The sequence below is a fragment of the Pituophis catenifer genome, unplaced genomic scaffold (genome assembly GCF_029215685.1).
Source record: "Pituophis catenifer annectens isolate HBS135680 unplaced genomic scaffold, rPitCat1.0.hap2 SCAF_3, whole genome shotgun sequence".
In the NCBI taxonomy this organism is placed as follows: Eukaryota; Metazoa; Chordata; class Lepidosauria; order Squamata; family Colubridae; genus Pituophis; species Pituophis catenifer.
The window spans coordinates 42,941,886-42,963,546 of record NW_027256883.1 but is presented as its reverse complement, the minus strand read 5'-3'; the positions used below and the strand labels follow the sequence as shown (position 1 = coordinate 42,963,546).

The following is a 21,661-nucleotide window of genomic DNA, read 5'->3' as shown; positions in this document are numbered from 1 at the left end:
ATCATTTGATGATTTTTCAGTTTTGGCCTTAATTGCATTCGTTCAAATAGCTTGCTCTTGAGCAGTCAAAATTTAGCATTCAGTTGCTTTTTTAATGTTCCGGTGTAAACCATTGCCAGGATTTATCTTTATCAACTTTCTCCTTCATCATTTGTAAAATTGACCATGGAATGTTTCTCCTTGCTGGTATTTTATTCTTGTTTGAGACACATTTCAATGTTCATGTTTGTTTCCTGTATATTTAGTAAATTACAATTTTTAACTTGCATCAATGCTTGTTCTTGGCCATCTTTTACATAATCAGCTAATGCAGGCTTTTCTTTGATAGTTCGTTTGATCTGAAATAAACTTCTGCCTCCATTTATGCAGGATGAGTGTGACTCATTAATATCATTACAGGAATGGTATACTTAGTGAATACTCATCAGTTTCTTATTTTTTTCAGTCCAAACTGTCCAAATGAGCTTGTGGGTAGTTCATAATTCCAGTAGTGTGTCATATCACAGGTATGGCTCAGGAATTCATGGCTTTGATGGTGTTTCCACTGTTCAATTATATTTTTTACTAATCACATTTTAACTTGTCCATCCTTGATGTTATCCAATTCTAAAATGCCCAGATACTTGTAAGTTTCATCCTAATGGTTTGACCATTCAGCATTTAAATTCCATTACTGTTCATCATTTCACCCGGATTTATTGCTAAGCCAAATTCAATTGCTATATTGTTAAATATTTATCAATGACTGGATTTTGATTTCTTATTTTACATAAAGTTTCAGATCATTCATAACTGTGACCTAACCCTACTGTTCAAAAGTTCAGAATATTTTATGAATTTGTTTGCCACCAACTGATGAATGGGAATGTTAGCTTTATTTGTCTGGATAGAAATCCACTTCCAAAATTGTTACTTAAACTATTTAAATTATAAGAAATAAGCATTACAAAGGAGATGAACCTATAGAACAGATACTACCTCGAAGAAGTCCTGCCATTGGACAGAATAAAATACGAGGAAAAGAAATTAAGAATACGAAACAAATTTAACCAAATAAATTTACTCAAAATTCATTGAGTGGGCCTGTAAAGGTCTAATGTCTCATGCTATTCTATTTAATTAAAAATCTGTAGATTAAAAATAATAATCAAAAAGCAAACTGCAATAAACACTAGTTTTCAAAAAAATTAAAATAAATTATTCTGCTTAGCATTTATACTGCAGTGTAATAGCTTTAAATGTATTGACTGCAATGGTATCCCTGATTTATACTTAAATATATCCTTAATGCCACAATCCAGATTCCTGGGTTCTGTTTTGTTATCTATTCACCACTTTCAGCACCAGGAATAATTGAGACACATCAGATATGCTTGTCTGCTAAATATTTCATGCTGTTTGTTTTCTTGTTGTGTTTTCTTTCAAGATACAGTACACATATGCCACTCTGTCTAAACCTGTGGGGGGAACACCCAAACATTAAATAGATTTCTTGGCAAACCACCATAGAAAGATAAAGATAGAATATACTGCATGCCTCTCCTTCTTTGAATGGCAATTACACAAGGTATGAGATAAAATCAGAGAAAACTGTGGCAAGAAGTGATATCACAACAGGCATATTTCCAAGAATTTAAATAGAAGGAAAGTTAAGAGCATCACCATTTCCCAAATCATTTTCAGAACACTCTCTAACTCAAACAAACAACCAATTTCCTTAAATCTGGATAAATACAGGTGATCCAACCTCATATTATACTGTGGTGCCTATAATATAAAATATTTATATTAGATCATTTGTAGTTATTTAAATGTATTGGAATCATTAAAAACAATACTGGAAAAGTGCCCTGTCTTTTGCATGTAGTGATAGAAAATATAAGATTTTGAGCACAATCTGGTTTAATTTATTTGGTTATTCAAACTGATCCAGAGAATTCTTTGTAGGAATTCATAACTATGCATTTAAATATGTTGTATTTGATTAATGTTGCTACTATGTGTTGATTTTTTCCTTGCTTCATTTCATACAGAAAACTAAGTTATGGAGATCTGTGTTCTTAAATAAATATGCAGATTGATTATAGATCATTTCTATTCTTTCTTAACATGGAAATACAAAAAAACAAACAAACAAAAAAACCCTTAAAATAGCTGTTATAAAAACAGATTAAAGATCTCAGTTAAACTTTAGAATGTTTTATTTTATTGTTTTGATAGGTTAATCAAAACACATATTTTTTCAACAAAAGAGGCTTTATTTGTAAGTGCATTAAAAGCAATTTAGAAATTAATTATACAACAATGTAAAAGCTTTACAACTAAATTATTAATATAAGCCTCACTAAATTTATTCTCATTCTTGAGGTTAAGTCTGAAAGTGGATAGTCATTTTTCTCCATATAATTGTCCACATAAAGGTAATATTTTATTGGATGATGGTGAACAGACAATATACAATAAAAAAGCATGTTAAATAATCTAAATAATTTTGCCTGGTTCTTTCTCTGTCTGTCTCTCTGTTTCTTTCTTTGCTAAACTGAAGTTAGAAGTATGTGGCCTATTGATGAATTTTCCTCTTATCATGCTTTTGATGAGTTACGGGCTGTTTGATTAGAACATTTTCTCTGCAAAGAGATTGGAGGGGAAAGCTAGTTTACAAATTCATTTTTTATTTCATAGAAAATATTCCCAGCTCAGTGGAGAGGGAGCTACAGAATTTTAGATTCCTTGCTTTATATTATTTTTAAATGTAGTAACAATGCCTTCTGAGAAAGTTATACACATAATTAAAAAATAAATTATAAATATTGTTTGGAGAAACAATATTGAAAATCAGAGTGATTATCACACCGAAATAAAACCATACAGTTCTAGAATAAGTTTTGGATCACGTTATTCTTTTTTCTTTCAGGAATAAGCAACAAAAATATCATAATGTACAGTATAATATCCTGTTTAAAATCTCAATTTCCCTACAAGGGATCATTATTTTAAAAAAATAAAAAGAATATCTTTGATTCTGGCAAATCCATCTGTTTGAATCTTGCTTTGTTTTGCTTTGGCCAAAACCCTATTTTGTTGGCCCTTCTGGCCCAGGTTGTCATTTTTCCCTGCTGGAAGTTTGGCGAAAGTAAAAAACTGGCAGAGGACAACACTTTATATTTTTTAACTGAATATTAAAAACTTTTTTGTATGCCCATTATCCTGACTTTGTGCGCCAATTGTGACTAGTTGTTTCAATCGCATTCCCTTCTTTGGCAAATGCAAAGCAGGTATATATATTCAGTTATACACCTGTTTTGCATTTGCCAAAGAAGGGAATATATATATATTCTGTATATATATACACTGTATAATACACTGTATATACACTGTATAATACTTTTTTAATTGACCTACTAATTCTACACATCTGTGCCTGTTCATCTTTTCTACAAGACCACCTCAATGTTCAAGACACTACCAGCACTATTTCCAATGATGTTCTTGCTACTATATTGGTTATGAATGGTACTAATGCAACCTAATTTGCCTACTCGCAAGGCTGCATTGTTAAACATTTCTGGGATTCCTTAACAAAGCTGAGGTCCAGCAAATCGAGAAGACACTGGTTGAGAATCCAATCTTATTAAGGAACAAAACAACAAAAACAATGAAACTGTTGCCTTATAATCAATGAAAACAAAGTCTAATTAAAATTAAAAGTTAACAGCTACACATTTTCGTCAACCACCATCTCATCAAAACCTGTATATATCTCCAATTTATCAAGACTTGAATTTCTTAACATTTCTATTAATTTTATAGTAGTCTTTATTTCACGTGGGAAGAAGCCTCTTTTAAACCACTTTTGCACCATGTTCTTCCATAGTTCTTTTCCACGTAGAAGCCATTTATGACAACTCTCCAGAACATAGTCCTGTCACTTTTCAAAGGAATATTCAGAAAGGTGTTGCTCTTTTCAGGGATAGGAAGGGGGAGCAATTGAATGCAATCATTAATATGAAAGACAGTTTATTCACACAGTTCAGTAGCTAATGCACCCTCCAGGTTTCTGGACTTGCCTACCTTGGCAGACAGACTCCGTGGTTTGCTGGAGAGGATCTCTGTAGCTTCCCTACAGTGGGTGGAAAGGTTCAGAATTGCAGCAGCTGCTGCTATGTGGGTGTCTTCACTACATTGACCATAGCGATAAGAGCTGGCATGGCAAGGACTCTGTGTGTGGGCGCTAGCACTAGGCTGCCGATTAGAAAATTTCCCTGGATTTGAAAAATGCTTTGCTGTTGAAGAGAGATTTGATTAGAAGTAGTTCTATGTAACTGTCCTCCTATTAAAGGGACAAAGGCAATCAGTTCATACAGTAAAATAGACAAAGAATATATGAAATAAAAGCTACTCTTGACACAAAACTCAACGTTTTTTTTAAGTTTCAGGAATTAAAAGATTTAAAACATTAGACTGTGTTGTCATATCAATGTTCAGGTACTTCCAAATTCAGTAGAGGACAACATTATAAATCCATTTCCTAAAATATTCTCATGCCATGTGAAGGAAACTTTATAGAAGTTTGATTATGAGATACATGCCTGCCATCTAGCAAATTCTGAAGCCCTCCCCTATGGACATTCCTGCCTTTTGGTACAGTTTTGTCTCTTTAAAATGTTTAATTGATATTTTATATACGTTTAGCTTCAACTCAACATTTTATGCAGCATTAATTTTGGTTCTTGAATTAAATCTCTTGGGATGTATTATCATTTTCCTGCAAAAGTGCACATTCACTTAGAGTGCAATTGAGTTCCAGTTATTCAGTTTGAGTGTGCTGCCAGTTAAGTTCCTATATAATTGTACCTTTAACGGAGAATCTTAAAGTGGATATTTATAAGATGACAATTCATGTGGGGTACAACACAATATTGTGTCTATCTGTATGTCAGGAATCAACTGGATTTGCCAGTTAATAATACCCTAGAACATGAGTTTTCAAAATGTACATGACTCATAGTTTATCAGTATATTCTCCCAATCATGCACTGAAAATAATGTTGCCAAAGCATTGGATACTCTTAAGAACTATGTAGATCAACTCAAGGCAGAAGCATAATTAATTAGAGGTTCTGAACAATATTCTTCCCACTCTGATAGATTTAAAATAAAGTTTTAAATTTAGAGGAAGTAAAATTTATACTTTGAGGATTATGTTCACCTTCTCTCTAGAGATAGCTAAAATTGCATTCATTTCAAAACAATCTCGTTTTTTTCTTGAACCACCTGAACTACAGATTTATTAAAGCAAGCTGCACTGAAGCTTCTTTAGCAAGAGGATTGAGCAAAGAGGTAAGGATAGATGGACAATTTAGCCACCGAATTGTATAGGCAAATGCAAAAAGCAACCAATAAACAACCAGTACATCAGATAAAGGAATTACAGGTGGATCACAATACAAACATCAGAGCAATCACTCTGACCTTATAAAAATGGCAAGGTCTTATTTTAACAGTGTAATTCTAGTAACTTAGATGTCACTAGCATTTCCGCAAGAGATCATCAGTTTTGTACAATTACACCTTTTTACATTAATCAATGGGCATTGCATACACGTTTGGGTATGAGTCTTATCTAAACAATATATTGTTTGCTATCTGCAAGAGTTGTGATCATAAGAATGAGTATGTATGTATGTATGTATGTATGTATGTATGTATGTATTTAAGTAAGTAAGTAAGTATGTATGTATGTGTGTATATATAGTGTGTATATGTGTGGGTGGGTGTTTGTGTGTACACATACACATGTGCATACCAAATATATATTAAAAGCATCAAGCACTGTTAATGTGTATGTACTGTAAGATATGCAAGCAAGATATGCAGAGGCCTCCATGATTTCTCAGAAGGAATTAGATATTTTTACCATAATGAAGCTTTTAACTGTGCTAGTTGCATGTTTTGCTTGGTATGTACACCTTGGGAGATAAAACACACAAAAAATACAGTTTAATTTTGTCAGTCCCTTACTTACATTCAAAGGATTGTGTGGGCTTTTGTCCTTGTATAGTTGGCATCATTGTGCATTTGCCAAAGACTTGGGCATCAAAACTAGCATAGTCAAAAGGTACTTTCCCATATTTCTCTTGGTCTCTTGTAAAAGTGGTTCTGGAGGAAGGGATTGCTTGGGAAGATCGGCAGCTGTACTGAGATAACTCAAAATGTTTCACCAAGTTTGCCCTTCATAATGAAGACATAAAATATCAGAATAATAACAATTATTATTAGATTCATTCCCCTACAGAGATACACCTAACAGACTAATTTGTTAGAGATACAGATTAGCACTAACTGTTTAGAACTAGGAAACACAAAATAGTAAGACATAAAAACTAATATTGTTCGTATATTTTCTTAAAGGTCCTTTTTTACATATATAAAGATGTGCAGATTTCAACTCCTAGTATTCCCCAGCCAGCGTGCTTAAAGCTGCCAAGCTTGAGAAACATTAGTCTACAGCAGAGGTCTTCAAACTTGGCAGCTTTAAGACTTGTGGACTTCAACTCCCAGAATTCTGGGAGTTGAAGTCCACAAGTCTTAAAGCTGCCAAGTTTGAAGACCTCTGGTCTACAGAATTATCTTTCTCACCATAAAACTCCTCACAGCTGAGGCAGACAAATTTAGTGGATTTTGGGTTTAGGCATGCCTGATACCAGCTTTGACTGATTCATCTGTTATGTCTTTTCCTAAATACAGTGCTCCACACCTACCCTTGGTTGGTGTTTCTCTGAGAAATTAGAAGGATAGAGTTGAGTTGATTTTATTCCTCCCCACTTAGGCCTCATGAATGCATACAGTATTGGTCAGTTCTTTTCCATGACCAAACAGTAGTTACATTGTGAACCAACCTGGCATTTACCAGATACCTAAAAGAAAGACCTCAGGAAATTTCAAAGTTTCTTTTGAATTTGTCTTTAGTGTTGGTGATGGCAACACTAGCACTGCCAGCATCGGGGAGTTTTTTTTTTCTACACACCATCTATCATTCTGAATCCTTCATAACTGTCCATATGTGTGGCCTGTCGGCCGCCTGCCCCTCCAGCAGCCCAATTAGAGGAGGAGGAGGAGGAGGCGTGGGAGTCAGGGTCAGCCACAAGGCAACATGAAAGCTCTGAGGGGAAGAGGGAATGGAGCTGGCAGAGAGATAGAGGCTGAGGTGGAGCCTGGGCTATCCATCAACCCTCAGATGGAGAGCCCCCAGGTCTGGAGGCCTGGTGATGAAGGAGAAGAGGAACAGCTTGGTCCAGTGCCTGATGTGCGAAGGGGAGAGCAGTGGAAAGTCATGGGCTGATCCTGGGGAAGGAAGACCCACTGCTGCGAATGAGACCTCACCCTAGCTCTGGAGTTAAAAGGCAAGGGGCGGAGATGAATAGATGTGGCAGACAACCGTGTGGATGGACTTGTTAGCCTACAAGATAAACTTTTTGCCAGGGCTGTCAACATTCATAATAAAGGAATCTTTTGAGTTCACGTCAGAGGGTTTGTCGGGTTTGGGGAGCTGGGTCAGAACACCATACTTCTGGAAAAGACCAGTCCCTTTTCTAGAAAGGAATAGCCTGGTAATTGCTGTCCAAGGGTAGGTAACCTCACATTTGGATTTCTGAAATAAACTGTATGTGGGGCTTCTTTGTTTCTGTCCTGGAAAATGCAGATGAGTGGCTAGTCTTCTGGATGGGCTCCTAGCCATACTTACAGTATTCATATGCTGAAGCTACAGTGCTGGCTACCCATTAGCTACCATGCCAATTAGTACTGGCTTATAATGCCCTGAGTTACAACAGATGGCATCTCCTAAATGACCTTGGCTGATTTTGAAAAAGCTAAGCAGGGTAGCTTTGTATTTGAATGGAAGATCACCACAAAAGCACAGGGTTATGGACTAATCTGAGATGTCATATATAGCATTCTGGAAGAAAGGTATGGCAAGATATGGATGTGGATGTGAACTCAACTGCAGGGAGACTTTACTTCTTTATAAAGCTCAGAACAATTTGGAATCATAATCACAATGTGCCTATCTTTGCTTCAATAGGTAAAGGTAAAGGATCCTCTCACACATATGTGCTAGTTGTTCCTGACTCTAGGGACGGTGCTCATCTCCGTTTCAAAGCCAAAGAGCCAGCGCTGTCCGAAAACGTCATCGCGGTCATGTGGCCTGCATGACTAAATACCTTCCCACCAAAGGTGGTCCCTATTTTTCTACTTGCATTTTTTACATGCTTTTGAACTGCTAGGTTGGCAGAAGCTGGGACAAGTAATGGGAGCTCACCCCATTACATGGCACTAGGGATTCGAATCGCTGAACTGCTGACCTTTCAATCGACAAGCTCAGTGTCTTAGCCACTGAGCAACCGCTTTAATAAATCTTAATAAATTTAATAAATCACCACTTTAATAAATCTGTACAATTGTTATAATCCTCTTGAGAGGTCTTACTGCTGATTTCAACTGGGAATTGTCATCTTCCAGACATTCCAGTCTTTAGTGATAGCAAATATTCTTTGGAAGGGCTTTCCTTTGAAATTAGAGGTTGCCGCCTCTGTGTAAGTCTAGGTCTTCCCTGTGTAAACAGTAGAGTGGGTTTTTTTTCTCCCTTTATACATTTTAATGTATCATATATTTTTATTATCCTTTTTTGTAATAAAATAAGAATTTTAAATATTGTATATCCTTAATGCCACAATCCAGATTCCTGGTTCTGGATTCAGCATATAAATAGGTTAGTGAATATGAGCTAATAAAAAAAAAATAATGAATTTGAGTTAATACATGTAGTCCTCCATTTACAACAGTTCATTTAGTGACCATTCAAAGTTATAACACCACTGAAAATATGACTTATGACCATTTTTCACACTTATGACCTTTGCAGCATCCCCATGGTCACCTGATTTTCATTTGGATGCTTGACAGCTGGTTCATATTTATCTGCAGTCATGTATCCTGCAGTCATGTGGCCATCTTTTGCAACCTTCTGACAAGCAAATGCAATGGGGAAGCCAGATTCACTTAACAACCGGGTTATTAATTTAACAATTGCAGTGATTCACTTAACAAATGTGGCAAGAAAAAGTCGTAAAATGGGGTAAAACTCACTTAACAAATTTCTCACTTAGCAACATAAATTGTAGGCTCAATTGTGGTTGTAAGTCGAGGACTGCCTGTAATGAATAGATTTATAAATGAAATGATAACAACGTCTCAATTTCCCTACAGAATAACCATGATCAATTGGTGGGTTGTGGTGATCTTTCAGGTGAGAAGACATGATGAATGTTATTGCAAACATTGCAAACATGTGGTGGTGCATATGTTTGCAATGCAGTTAGAATGCAGTATTGCAGGCTCTGCTGACTGCCAGCAGTTCGATCCTGACCAGCTCAAGGTTGAGTCAGCCTTCCATCCTTCTGAGGTCGGTAAAATGAGGACCCAGATTGTTGGGGCAATATGCTGACTCTATAAACCGCTTAGAGAGAGTAAAGCACTATGAAGTGGTATATAAGTCTAAGTGCTATGGCTATTATGATGCTTAGATCAGCCAAATTGCCCTTGAATTTCAGTAGCAAAATCCTCAGGGGATTGGGGATGCATTAGGACTTTATATTGTTTATTTCTGTAATAATGAATGATGAGGTCTCATCTGCACCTTTTACATGACATTTTATAATGTATTAGCTTAATATCTGTGAATTTCTACCTGCACTACCAATTCAAAATATTTCAAAACATTACAGGCTATAGCATGAATATAACACGAGTTATAAATGTCTTTTTCCAGAATGCATTTACTATAAATATAATTCAAAACTTTTACCTGTGGATCTGATCATGGCACTGCCCTGTTTTGAGTGATTCGTGTTGACCTTTTTCCTGAGACATTGCCATTTTCTCAGCTGCAGCAATTGGACATCCAGAAAGACTATTGAAAAGATTGTCAAAAGTAATTGTTAACAATTTATACTCAGAGATATTAGGATTTCTAATATGTACTTTGCATCAAAAATAAAATATTATTCAGCTTGTTGCTCTTTTTATTCTGCTTATCATGTTAATTGCTATTACAGCTTTTAAAATCTAACTATATCTTCTTTTCACTGTTATCTCAAGCTATTATGCTTGCTAGAACTTCCTCTCCTATACTGATGATTTTGATTCAGCTAAGTTCCCATGCCCATTGGAGGCTACTAGGATAGCCTCCTACATACTAGGAGGCTATCCATTCTTTCCACTTGAATGTTGCTAACACAATTATTTCATTACTTCTATAACATCATTATCTCTTTAGACTTGTAAGATCTTTGACCTCTCTAGTAGCAAAGTTGACCATGAACATTTTGTGATATAATACTTGTTTCTTTCTTCCTCTGGGAAATTAGCCAAGTAAATTTTATCAATGATTTTAATGTGGTAAATTAAACTATGATCTATCATAAATGGATCATAAGTTCTTAGAAGAGTAAATCAGTACACCAAAGTATATCAAGTTTGAATGTAATCAGACATTGTCACTATGCAGAATTGATCACTTGATTAGTCTTTATGGTTCTTTGTAAGTCATTTTAAATTCTTTATGGTTTTAGATGTTTTAATATCCAGTTTACACTTAGTATTTCATATGAAATGAAGATGCCACATTCCTGTATAAAGTATACATACAGTAAGTTCATAATTGAAAGCAAAAAGATGGGGAGGGCATACATTATCTGAGATTGGGTAGCATGTATTTATATTGGCATCCTGGCTTTCTTAAGCAGAGCTGTCAATAGATTATGATTTAGAAATAAATGTATTTGATTCAATTCTAACATTTCTTAGTACTGTAAAAATGAAATAACATAATTTCTCCAATTATGCACTCATCTTTTTCATTGCTTTCAACAGGAGGATTAATTATATGTGTCATATGTTTTCTTGTAGGAGTTAAAAAGTTATGTTGATAGTCCTTCATTATCTACAATACTTGGGCCAGGAACTCCTTACTAAGTGAGGCGGTTGTAAAGTGTCATCATGTGACTGTGTGGATTTATGATGACAGTTACAACAGCTCCCATTTCAGATTTTAGGAAAATCCCACACAGTTGTCAGGTGCAATGTTGCATGATCTCCATTTGTGATCTCCTGATAGCTTTCCCATGAATTTTCTTGTCAGTAGCCAGCAGTGAAGGTCTCAAATGGCAATTACATGACTGCAGGACAGTGTGATCATTATAATTATGAGTTGCCAAGTGCCCAACTCCTAATCACATGACTGTGGGGATGCTGCAATAGACATAACTTCAAAGACCTGCCATAAGTATCCTTGTTCAGTGTCACAATAACTTCAAATAGTTGCTGAACAAATGGTCATTAACTGAGGATTACCTACATTGTTGCTTTATATGAAATGACACATATTTTAAAAAACCATACCCTTCTTGAAGATACTAGATTATCACCAATGGAAGACCATTGAATTACCTTCTGTGAGTGTTGCGGTTGCTATTGACATGTCCTCTTCCTGTACATCCAGGAGTGGGGCACTTTAAAACGTTTTCATGCATGGCAAGGACTAAATAAAAAGAAACAAACAAACAAACAAAAAATCCTGAAATCCATGCTAATTTTACAGAATAGTTCAAAGTTGGCAATTAAGGGGAGATTTACACCCTTAAATTTATACTAGTAAAGTTTCAACCCCCAAAAATATCAAGACTAGTCACAGCTGCAAAATGGGTAGCTATATAAGGTGATTAAATGAATGAATTAATAGATGAATATACATAAATAAAAAAGAAACCATCTCACACATTATGTAATTCACAATAAGCAGAGAATTTAAGAGTTTGAGTCACCATATAATCTCCCAAGATAACAAACCTGACATTTGTTAAATAGTTGCCCATCTTTTTTAGAGAATAGAAATTTGTGTCCACTCTTGAAAAGCCCTCATCATCTGAGTATTCCTATGTCTGAGATCTAATGATAGATAGATAGATAGATAGATAGATAGATAGATAGATATAGATAAATTGATTGATAAGTATCTATCAATAGAGATATATAGATATATCATGTCTGTCTGTCTGTCTGTCTGTCTGTCTGTCTGTCTGTCTGTCTGTCTGTCTACAGCATCTATCTATCTATCTATCTATCTATCTATCTATCTATCTATCTATCTATCTATTGAATTTAACACAGTTAAACTCAAATGGGCATTGGAAGGTAGAAGGTTGTTTTACTGGCAAACTGACTTCCAAGCTGTGAAATAATATCTGCATTATCCTCTCAAACTGTATAAGCTACTAAACTATTTTTGTTCATTTCGTGCACTTGTATTTCATAATTTACTTCAGTAATTCTTGATAAAATAAAATGATCCAAAGTTTCAAAGATATAATTAAGGCACTTTGTAAACAGCTATGGGAAATATAACCAAAATAAATTTTTCCTAGCATTAAGTTCCAATCATTGCAAAGCAATTTTACTTCTATAAATATCACCACATTTATCACCAAATTCAATATTAACTCCATAGGATTACTTTTAAATTTAAGTAGATAAATTTGTGGTATAGGTTAATTTTGGATCAGGTTATCTGTTGATGGTCATAGAAAAGAAGAGGATAGTAATGACAAGTATAATAGATATCCAGGAGGACCCAATCTGAGTTGGTCGAAACCAAAGGTTTTGTCTTCTGAGCATTCCAACTTGTGCTGGAGCCCATTCTTATACTCTGTTTACTTTTGGCTGTTCTGTGTGTGGTAGTTCTCTGAGAATGGGTTCTAGCATGACTCCAAAAACTCAGAAGACAAAACTTCTGGTCCCGGTGATTAACCCAGATTGGATCCTGAAACATTATCCTGGGACATATATATTCACCTTCATTCATAATAGATATCCCTTTAATTAGAAGGCTATTACTAGCCTCAATCTTTGCTTAAATTCACAGAACAGCACAACTGTGCCATTTAAAAGCTCTGAAGGCCGATGGAATATTTTCTGAATCATCATACAGTCTTGAAAAAACCACAAGTCACCAGCTCTGTGCCACATAATTGCTTCTCTGACTGTCACCCAGTGGAATTGTCTTCATATATTCAGGGAAATGAAAAGACCAAAGGCAGCATACCTACCATTCCAAGGCATAGTGCCTATTCATATCAGTAGAAAGGGATTGTATAAATTTAATAAATAATGCTCTTCCTGAAGCTTATTTCTGCTTTCAACAACAAGTTGGAATTAAATTATCCCCCTTGCAAGATTGCTTGGGAATTTTCTTCTTCTGTTCTGTTAGACCAATCATGAAATATGTAAAAAAAAAAAAATCCTATAGGAAATAACAAATTTGTGATCTTCTCCATAAGTGTAACACACCTATTTTATATTTTTAAGGAGTCACAAATAAATAGCCAAATATATAATCCTTTCCCTCAGGAGGCGCCAAGCACATTATTTTCATAGTCTATCAGTGTAGCAATTATTTTTAGCACAATGAGAGGCCATAAAAATCAATCTGCCGAGAGAAGCAAAGGGCTTAGGGTTATAAAGGTATTCCCTGGGTATATATTCTTCAATAAATCATAGGGAATTTTATTTTGACCAAGAGCACAAGGCAGTATTTTCATTTCAAATGCCCACTTATGTTTATTTCTTAGAGTGATTGCAAAGTAGAAGTTCAATTCACTTACATCCTAATAGGTGTGTGTGAGTGTGTATGTGCACACTCACTGATACAAGACCTGATTGGTTTTTTGCATTTGAGAAGCAAAATAGCATCCAATTTAATTTTTATTTTCAGTATGAAAATTTGATTTTAAGTCCTAAATGTGGGTGCTTAAACTGCTTTGCTTAAGCAACAGAAATTTTAGTTCAGTTGACTACCTGTATCTGTACTGAACTAGGATGCTTGCTTATTATTGTAATAAATTCATACATCATAAGATAGTAATACAATCTTAAATACAATTAATTTTAAAATACCCCAAACTTTTGTAGGCCCTAGGCATTGTGCCTAATGGATAATAAGATGGTGCTTTGCCCATCCTTTGATTTAACTTGGTATGGCTTGATCTCATGATATTGTTCTGATTTGTCTAATCTTCTTGAATTATAAATACAGTTATGAAGGTAAAGTAATCCTGACGATAGTGAAGGTGTTCATACAAAACAGGAGGGGATCTATATTGAGGATTTGTGGCAGCAAGGAACCTCCAGCCTCCATTCCCCAAGTCAAATAAAAAATATGAATAAACTTGACATTGTGTCAGCTTACAAATCTAGGTGTCCATGTTATAACCTACATTGTGTGTTCCCTTGCCCTTCTCTTTTTGTCTCAAATGGTACAGTTGGAGGGCTGTTTAGAAGTCTGTTTTCTTACCACCAATACTTATTGCTCACTTCAAAGAGGAAGAAAAATATAATTTTTTTTAAAAAAAAGAGGTTACTTGCAAGTGACGGGAAGAAGATCACAATAGGTAAGTAGTTTTATAATGTAAAATGTCAAATACAAATATGAGGAAAATGCACCAAATGTTAAAGCTTTATCAAATTGTAGTGTTTGCTGCTGTTGAAAGATGTTCATTCGTGTTTGTTCCTTTTGGTTTAACTTTTAAAGGCTAAGCAGGTTCAGACCTGGTTAGTGTTGGTAACCAGGTCTGATACCTAGAAATATCAAAGCTATGTGAGTGCCTGGGAAGCTGAAAAATCATCAAAAAGTCATCAATGTCAAACCATTTCTGTATGGATATCAAGAGGTCTCTGCATCCATTTCCAGCTTGACTCAAAGAAGGCTTGACTTTATGTATTTATTTGTAAAATCTTGACACTCATTTACTTAATCTAGGAGTCTGGGTACTTGAAATAGAATACTCTGGTAAACACTATGAGATACCTAGAAGTTGAGGGATACTTACCCAATAAAGTTTCATAGTGCTGAGCTTTTGTTCTGGAGTTTTACCCATGCAGTATTACCCAGCAGTGGTAGGGTGAAGTAGATATAAGATTATCATTTAGTTATGATGGCATGGTTTTTATCTGATCTGGTCCCTTAGGCCAGGCTGGTTTTGCTCAGCAATGGACTGTATTCAGCTTAAGCAACACCCTTCTGGATCTGAGATTTTTCTGGAATATTAATTTCAGGTGCTTTAGTGACTTTTCATCCCATAAATAATAGTGTATCTTCATCACTGAAATGGACATGAAATTATACCACTGTTATAATGCAGATCCTTGCTCTTGGTTAATACAGTTATGACCCTTATAAAAGGCTATGCCTTGTGTCATCATGCCAGTGGTGTGACATAGAGTTTTCTGTATTGAAGACTTTCTACTTACTTTCAAGTGGCACTCTGACTTTATGTGGACAGCCCGAAAGACTGCGATGATGAGGATACAATCCAGTCACGTGACCTGTTCCATCACACCCTGGAATGGGACATTTGGTCTCTCTTTTTTCAGGCCTGGGTACATCTGTAAAAAAAAAAAAACAGAATGGACAGTCTGGCTGGAACACTGTAAATTATATATTAGGTTCAGCCTTATATATATATATATATATGTGTGTGTGTGTGTGTGTGTGTGTGTGTGTGTGTGTGTCTTTGGTTATTCGGGTTTTCTCCCGGGTAAAATTGAAAGTGTCTTGACGACGTTTCAACGAAGTCTCATTCGTCATCTTCATGCTGGTGTTTTCGGCTTCGTGCTTCTAGGAGCAATGTGTGATCGCAGCTGTTTCTTCCTTTTAACTTCCAGTGGGGGTGTGAACTGATTGGGTGGGAGCTTGGCTGTGTTCTGATTGGGTGAACCCCCAACCAATCAGAACACAGCCAAGCTCCCACCCAATCAGTTCACACCCCCACTGGCAGTTAAAAGGAAGAAACAGCTGCGATCACACATTGCTCCTAGAAGCACGAAGCCGAAAACACCAGCCTGAAGATGATGAATGAGACTTCGTCAAAACGTCGCCAAGACACTTCCAATTTTATGCGGGAGAAAACCCGAATAACCAAAGACCTACATACAAACACCCGCGAAAACCTCAGAAAATATATATATATATATATATATATATATATATATATATATATATATGTGCAAAAAATTAAAATCTCAGGTGTTTTCCCGCGTCATTGTAAGTAAATTGGTTAAAATGTTTAAAATTCTGGTTAAAATCCCAGCTTAAAATCTTCTAAAAATCCTTACAGAGCTCTCTGCAAGGTCCTTTAAAACCTCAGCTAAAATCCTACCAGTAACTTTAAAAGTTTTTCTTATAGCAACGTTTCGACAGGCTCACAACCCTGTCATCTTCAGGCTCTTGTTTCGTTTAGAAGCTATGGGTTCTATGTTGCGAGGTCGGAGCTGTCGCTTATCTATATTTTCTGCTGCTGACGTATGCTGTCTAGCCTGCAACTCTGTGTCCCGATTGGAGGACAGCAGTTTTTCTTCCTGCTTCCTCATCCTAGAAGATTTTAAGCTGGGATTTTAACCAGAATTTTAAACATTTTAACGAATTTATTTACAATGATGCGGGAAAATACCTGAGATTTTAATTTTTTGCATATGCACACCCGCGAAAACTTAAGAAGATACACACACACACACACACACATACGCACGCACGTTTTGGTGTATTCGGGTCTTTTCCATTGATACACCATTGAGAGTATCTTGGCGACGTTTCGATGAGGTCTCACTCGTCATCTTCAGGCTGATGTCTTCGGCTTTCCTCGCACAAGCATGAAGCCAAAGACACCAGCCTGAAGATGACGAGTGAGACCTCATCAAAACGTCGCCAAGATACTCTCAATCTTACACAGGAAAAGACCCGAATACTACCCGTGAAAATCTACGAATATATATATATATATATATATATATATATATATATATATATATATATATATATCTTTTTCTTTTTCGTAGGCTTTTATGTGCATATTCTTTCTAGCCAGGTTTTACCTACATAAACTAAGTTGTTCTACAGCCCTGGTTCTGTGAATGAGATTTCACAGAACCAGGGCTGTAGAACAACTTAGTTTACGTAGGTAAAACCTGGCTAGAAAGAATATGCATATATATATATATGTATGTATGTGTGTATGTATGTATGTATGTATGTGTATATATATATATATATATATATATATATATATATATATATATATATATATATATATATATATATATATATTAAGCTGAGCACTTTTAAGTATTAGGATAGAAAGCAATTTTTTTCCAAGGTGTTAATAAATCCTGAAATGCTAGACAACATTTAACATCCTACTTTAAATAATGACTTGTTATTTTTGCACTAAGACATATGGCATTAGAATTTGCAATGACATTTGCGTCATGTGCCAAAAATTTGGAACTGTCTATGAATGGAAAAATAACTAGCTAAACAACTAGCTATCAGGCTTTGGAAAAGTTGGATTGCTGTGAACAAATCATACATTCCTCCCAAAATATAGAACCCTAACAATGTCTTAGAACCTTACGTTGAATTTTTTTTATTTCAAGATGCTTTAATAAGGAATTTATACAAGGAATTGTATGAAATCAATATACCAGCATGGCTAAAAGTGCAAGATTTGTTGACAAGCTAAAGCTATAATTATATAATATTTCATTCGTATTAGATATGAAGCTCCTGTTTATGCAACAAAAGGAAGCATGCAAAATATGCTAATCTCTCCATTAAACACTATAAAAGTTCTGTTTCCTTATATATTGCATTTATTTATTCTAATATAAATGGACCTTTCTTGCTTTTGAGAAAGGATAAATATAATGATCATAGAAACATTTGAATTTTGAAACTACGTTAATAGAATGATAAAGTTTAAAATTATTCGTTATTCTTGCTATACAAATACATGATTTTAATATATATTTAAGATATACAGAACATTGCACTTCTCTCTCTGAAAAAGGGACACAGAAAACTGAAATAATATTATTGTTTGACTTTTTTCATCTTTGCAGGCATATTAAAAGCAAAATTGTCTGGATGTATCTGCCCCATCCGTGGATATAACTTTTAAAATCTTAAATACGTATGCATTTTTCTTCAAAATAAGGAAATGCCATTGAATTAAATACAAATAATTTTCAAGAGTCATCTCTGCATCTTCAATAAAATGGCAGACTGAAATCAAATAAGAGTTCTTCTACAGATATATATCATTAAAAGGACTGGATCCATTAAGTAGGTATAGTTTGATCAGTTCATCAAAATGAAACAATTTACAGTATCTTCTATATTAGCCAATTGCATTTTTTTGGCACATACACATTTTAATGTCTTTAACTGCCTCCACCACCACCAAGTGATCTGCTTGCTTCCATAATATTTTCAAATTACAGTGATAAGTGAGAGATTGGCCAAGCCAGAGGGAGGAGTCAAACAGGGAATTAGCTTGAAATCCCTATGGAGTCACAAGACAATTTGACTCTGTCCGCCCTTAAATATCACTGAACTTTATCTAATATCACTCACATGCAAACTGTTAGTCTGAGAATATTCCTGTGTATAGGCTTGAACAATAAAACAACTAACTGAATTCTTCATGTGTGAGTCTGGATGTTTGTGTCTAACAGTAAGGCAAATAGTTTGCTGATACATGTACTTATAACTGGAATAATCAGTAAGCATACAATTATGGCTTCCTGTCTTTTTTCCATGCAGTTAATTTAATAGCTCTTATTCAAGTTTTCTCCATAATGTGCCCTTCATATCATCTTACTGAAGAAACCCATGGCTTCTCTCAAGAATTCCATCTCTGGTACTTCTCCAATCAAAATTAAATGGCTCCAGTGAAGAGATGTCAGCCTTTTCAGGTAGATCTGACAGGAAACATGAGTAGATGAACTAATTCTACTTTATTGAAAGGCTATATTAATAGAATCTTGCAACTTTGATAGTACAAATCTCCCATCATCTCCTTTATAGGTTGAGAAGTTAGGGAGGGTCCCTCCTGAGCCTCTTTCTTTTTCATTATGCAGCTGCAGGCTATGTCCTGTCTTATGTGACTATTCCCTAGACACCATCTTTTTGCCTATTCTCAAGGTCTTTCTCATATACCATTTCAAGAGGCTCCATCTCAAAATGGTGAATGTTACCAGGTATCACATTCCCAACATCTTTGTCTTTTTCATACTACCATTGTGGGTCTTTGGTTTTACGGACATTTCCTGAAATGATACATTTCTATGTTCCAGTAATATATGATAAATCTTTGTTGATTTGATGTAATGCTTAAATGATGCCATTTCAGGCACTGTATGATATTTCTGAGACCCTAAATACATAGATTGCTTAGGTCAATGAATGTGGATTCTCTATCTCATGTTCTGAGTAAACAAAACCTATGCTATTGTCACAAGAAAACATGACAATAGACTTGGAAGGTATCACTTAGCAGAGATAAAGAGAATGTAACAACCCCATATTTCTACAATAGATAAAAGCCAGTCAGGCTGATGAGAGTTTGCAAAGAAACTATGCTTTAATACAGCAGGCATATCTTGGAACCCATACATTGTATAGTCTTCTTTAGTATAATAGTTTCAGCTAGAATATAATTTAATAGATACAATATACAATACAATTCAAAGTAAAATTACATTCATTCATTTACATGGGATTATTTTCTCCTAAAGATCTTCCATTGCTCAAACAATTTAACATCATAAAACTTACCTATTGATAAGTTTGGCAGTAAAATTCACAGCTAAAAACACTTTGAAATCCATCATATATCTGTGAATGATTTAGCGTTTACTAGAAACTTATCATTTGACAAAGCCAGTAAAATATGCAACGATATATATTATATACAGATATGATTTAGTTTTTACATACTGTATCTATATGGTATGGTAAATGATTTTATTGTTTAAAATCTAAGTTGGGACCAGAAATACACATCTACAGAAGTGTTTTCTCTACTGCGTAGTACACTGTTCTTTATCACTGGGGAATCCAAAGAGCCTTGTTGCACTTCCAACTGAATCAAAGGCAGGTAGTCCTTGATTTACAACCATTCATTTAGTGACCGTTTGAAGTTACAGCAACACTGAAAAAAGTGATTTATGACCGTTTTTCACCATTGTAGCATCCCCATGGTCATGTGATCAAAATTCAGATGCCTGGAAATCGGTTCATATTTATGATGGATGCAGTGTCCTGGGGTCATGTGATCACCTTTTATGACCTTCTGATAAGCAAAGTCAATGAAGAAGCCAGATGTACTTAACAATCGTGATACTAACTTAACAACTACAATGATTTACTTAAGAACTGTGGCAAGAAAGGCTATAAAATGAACTGGAACTCACTTGACAACTCCCTTATTTAGTAATGGAAATTTGAGGCTCAATTGTGATGATACGTCAAGGATTACCTGTAGTATTGTGGAAGTAAAGAAAGTGACCTCTTCCTGTTCTCCCCATTACCTGAATCATTACACAATTGGAAGAAGAGGACTACTGCACCATTGCAAACAAATGATGTGAATGTAGTCCACTAAGTGTTGGCATGATAAGTTGAAATCTTTCACATATAGAAGTCATGTATAAATTGTATAATAGCCATCCAAGCAGTACTTTTCAATACAGGGGGCAGGGAAAGGGCAAGGAAAGGAAATATATACATATACATACATACATACATACATACATACATACATACATATATATATATATATATATGCATATTCTTTCTAGCCAGGTTTTACCTATGTAAACTTAGTTGTTCTTCAGCCCTAGGTTCTGTGAAATCTCATTCACAAGTTCTTGGGCCCTTTTTCTGCTGCCAAACTGCAACTCTGTGTTGCTTCCTGGGAGACCCAGATAGCTATTTCTACCTCTTAAGGCGTCATCAGTGGGCCACACCCACTTCCCAATTATCCTCCCTGTAAAAGGCATAATGTATCTTTTTTCTTTTTTCATAGGCTTTTATGTGCATATTCTTTCTAGCCAGGTTTTACCTATGTAAACTTAGTTGGGCTAACCTAGGGCTGAAGAACAACTAAGTTTACATAGGTAAAACCTGGCTAGAAAGAATATGCACATAAAAGCCTATGAAAAAAGGAAAAAAAGATACATACATATATATATATATATATATATATATCTTTTTTCTTTTTTCATAGGCTTTTATGTGCATATTCTTTCTAGCCAGGTTTTACCTATGTAAACTTAGTTGTTCTTCAGCCCTAGGTTCTGTGAAATCTCATTCACAAGTTCTTGGGCCCTTTTTCTGCTGCCAAACTGCAACTCTGTGTTCTCCCAGGAAGCAACACAGAGTTGCAGTTTGGCAGCAGAAAAAGGGCCCAAGAACTTGTGAATGAGATTTCACAGAACCTAGGGCTGAAGAACAACTAAGTTTACATAGGTAAAACCTGGCTAGAAAGAATATGCATATATATATATATATATATATATATATATATATATATATATATATATATATATTTTCTTTTTCGTAGGCTTTTATGTGCCCAGAAACTTGTGAATGAGATTTCACAGAACCTAGGGCTGTAAAACAACTAAGTTTACGTAGGTAAAACCTGGCTAGAAAGAATATGCATATATATATATATATATATGTATGTATGTATGTATGTATGTATGT

General features: G+C 35.1%; 1 protein-coding gene across 1 annotated transcript in view; it reads right to left on the bottom strand.

Annotated features, from left to right (window-relative positions):
• ST18 (ST18 C2H2C-type zinc finger transcription factor) overlaps positions 1-21,661 on the bottom strand; it is a 65,357-nt gene that overhangs the window by 33,726 nt on the left and 9,970 nt on the right. The window contains exons 3-7 of the mRNA XM_070940544.1: positions 15,364-15,498; positions 11,509-11,599; positions 9,866-9,970; positions 6,026-6,231; positions 4,072-4,283 (exon numbers count right to left, since the gene is read on the bottom strand). Of these exons, the coding sequence (XP_070796645.1) occupies positions 4,072-4,283; positions 6,026-6,231; positions 9,866-9,970; positions 11,509-11,599; positions 15,364-15,498 (749 nt within the window). The remainder of the gene's footprint in view (positions 1-4,071; positions 4,284-6,025; positions 6,232-9,865; positions 9,971-11,508; positions 11,600-15,363; positions 15,499-21,661) is intronic.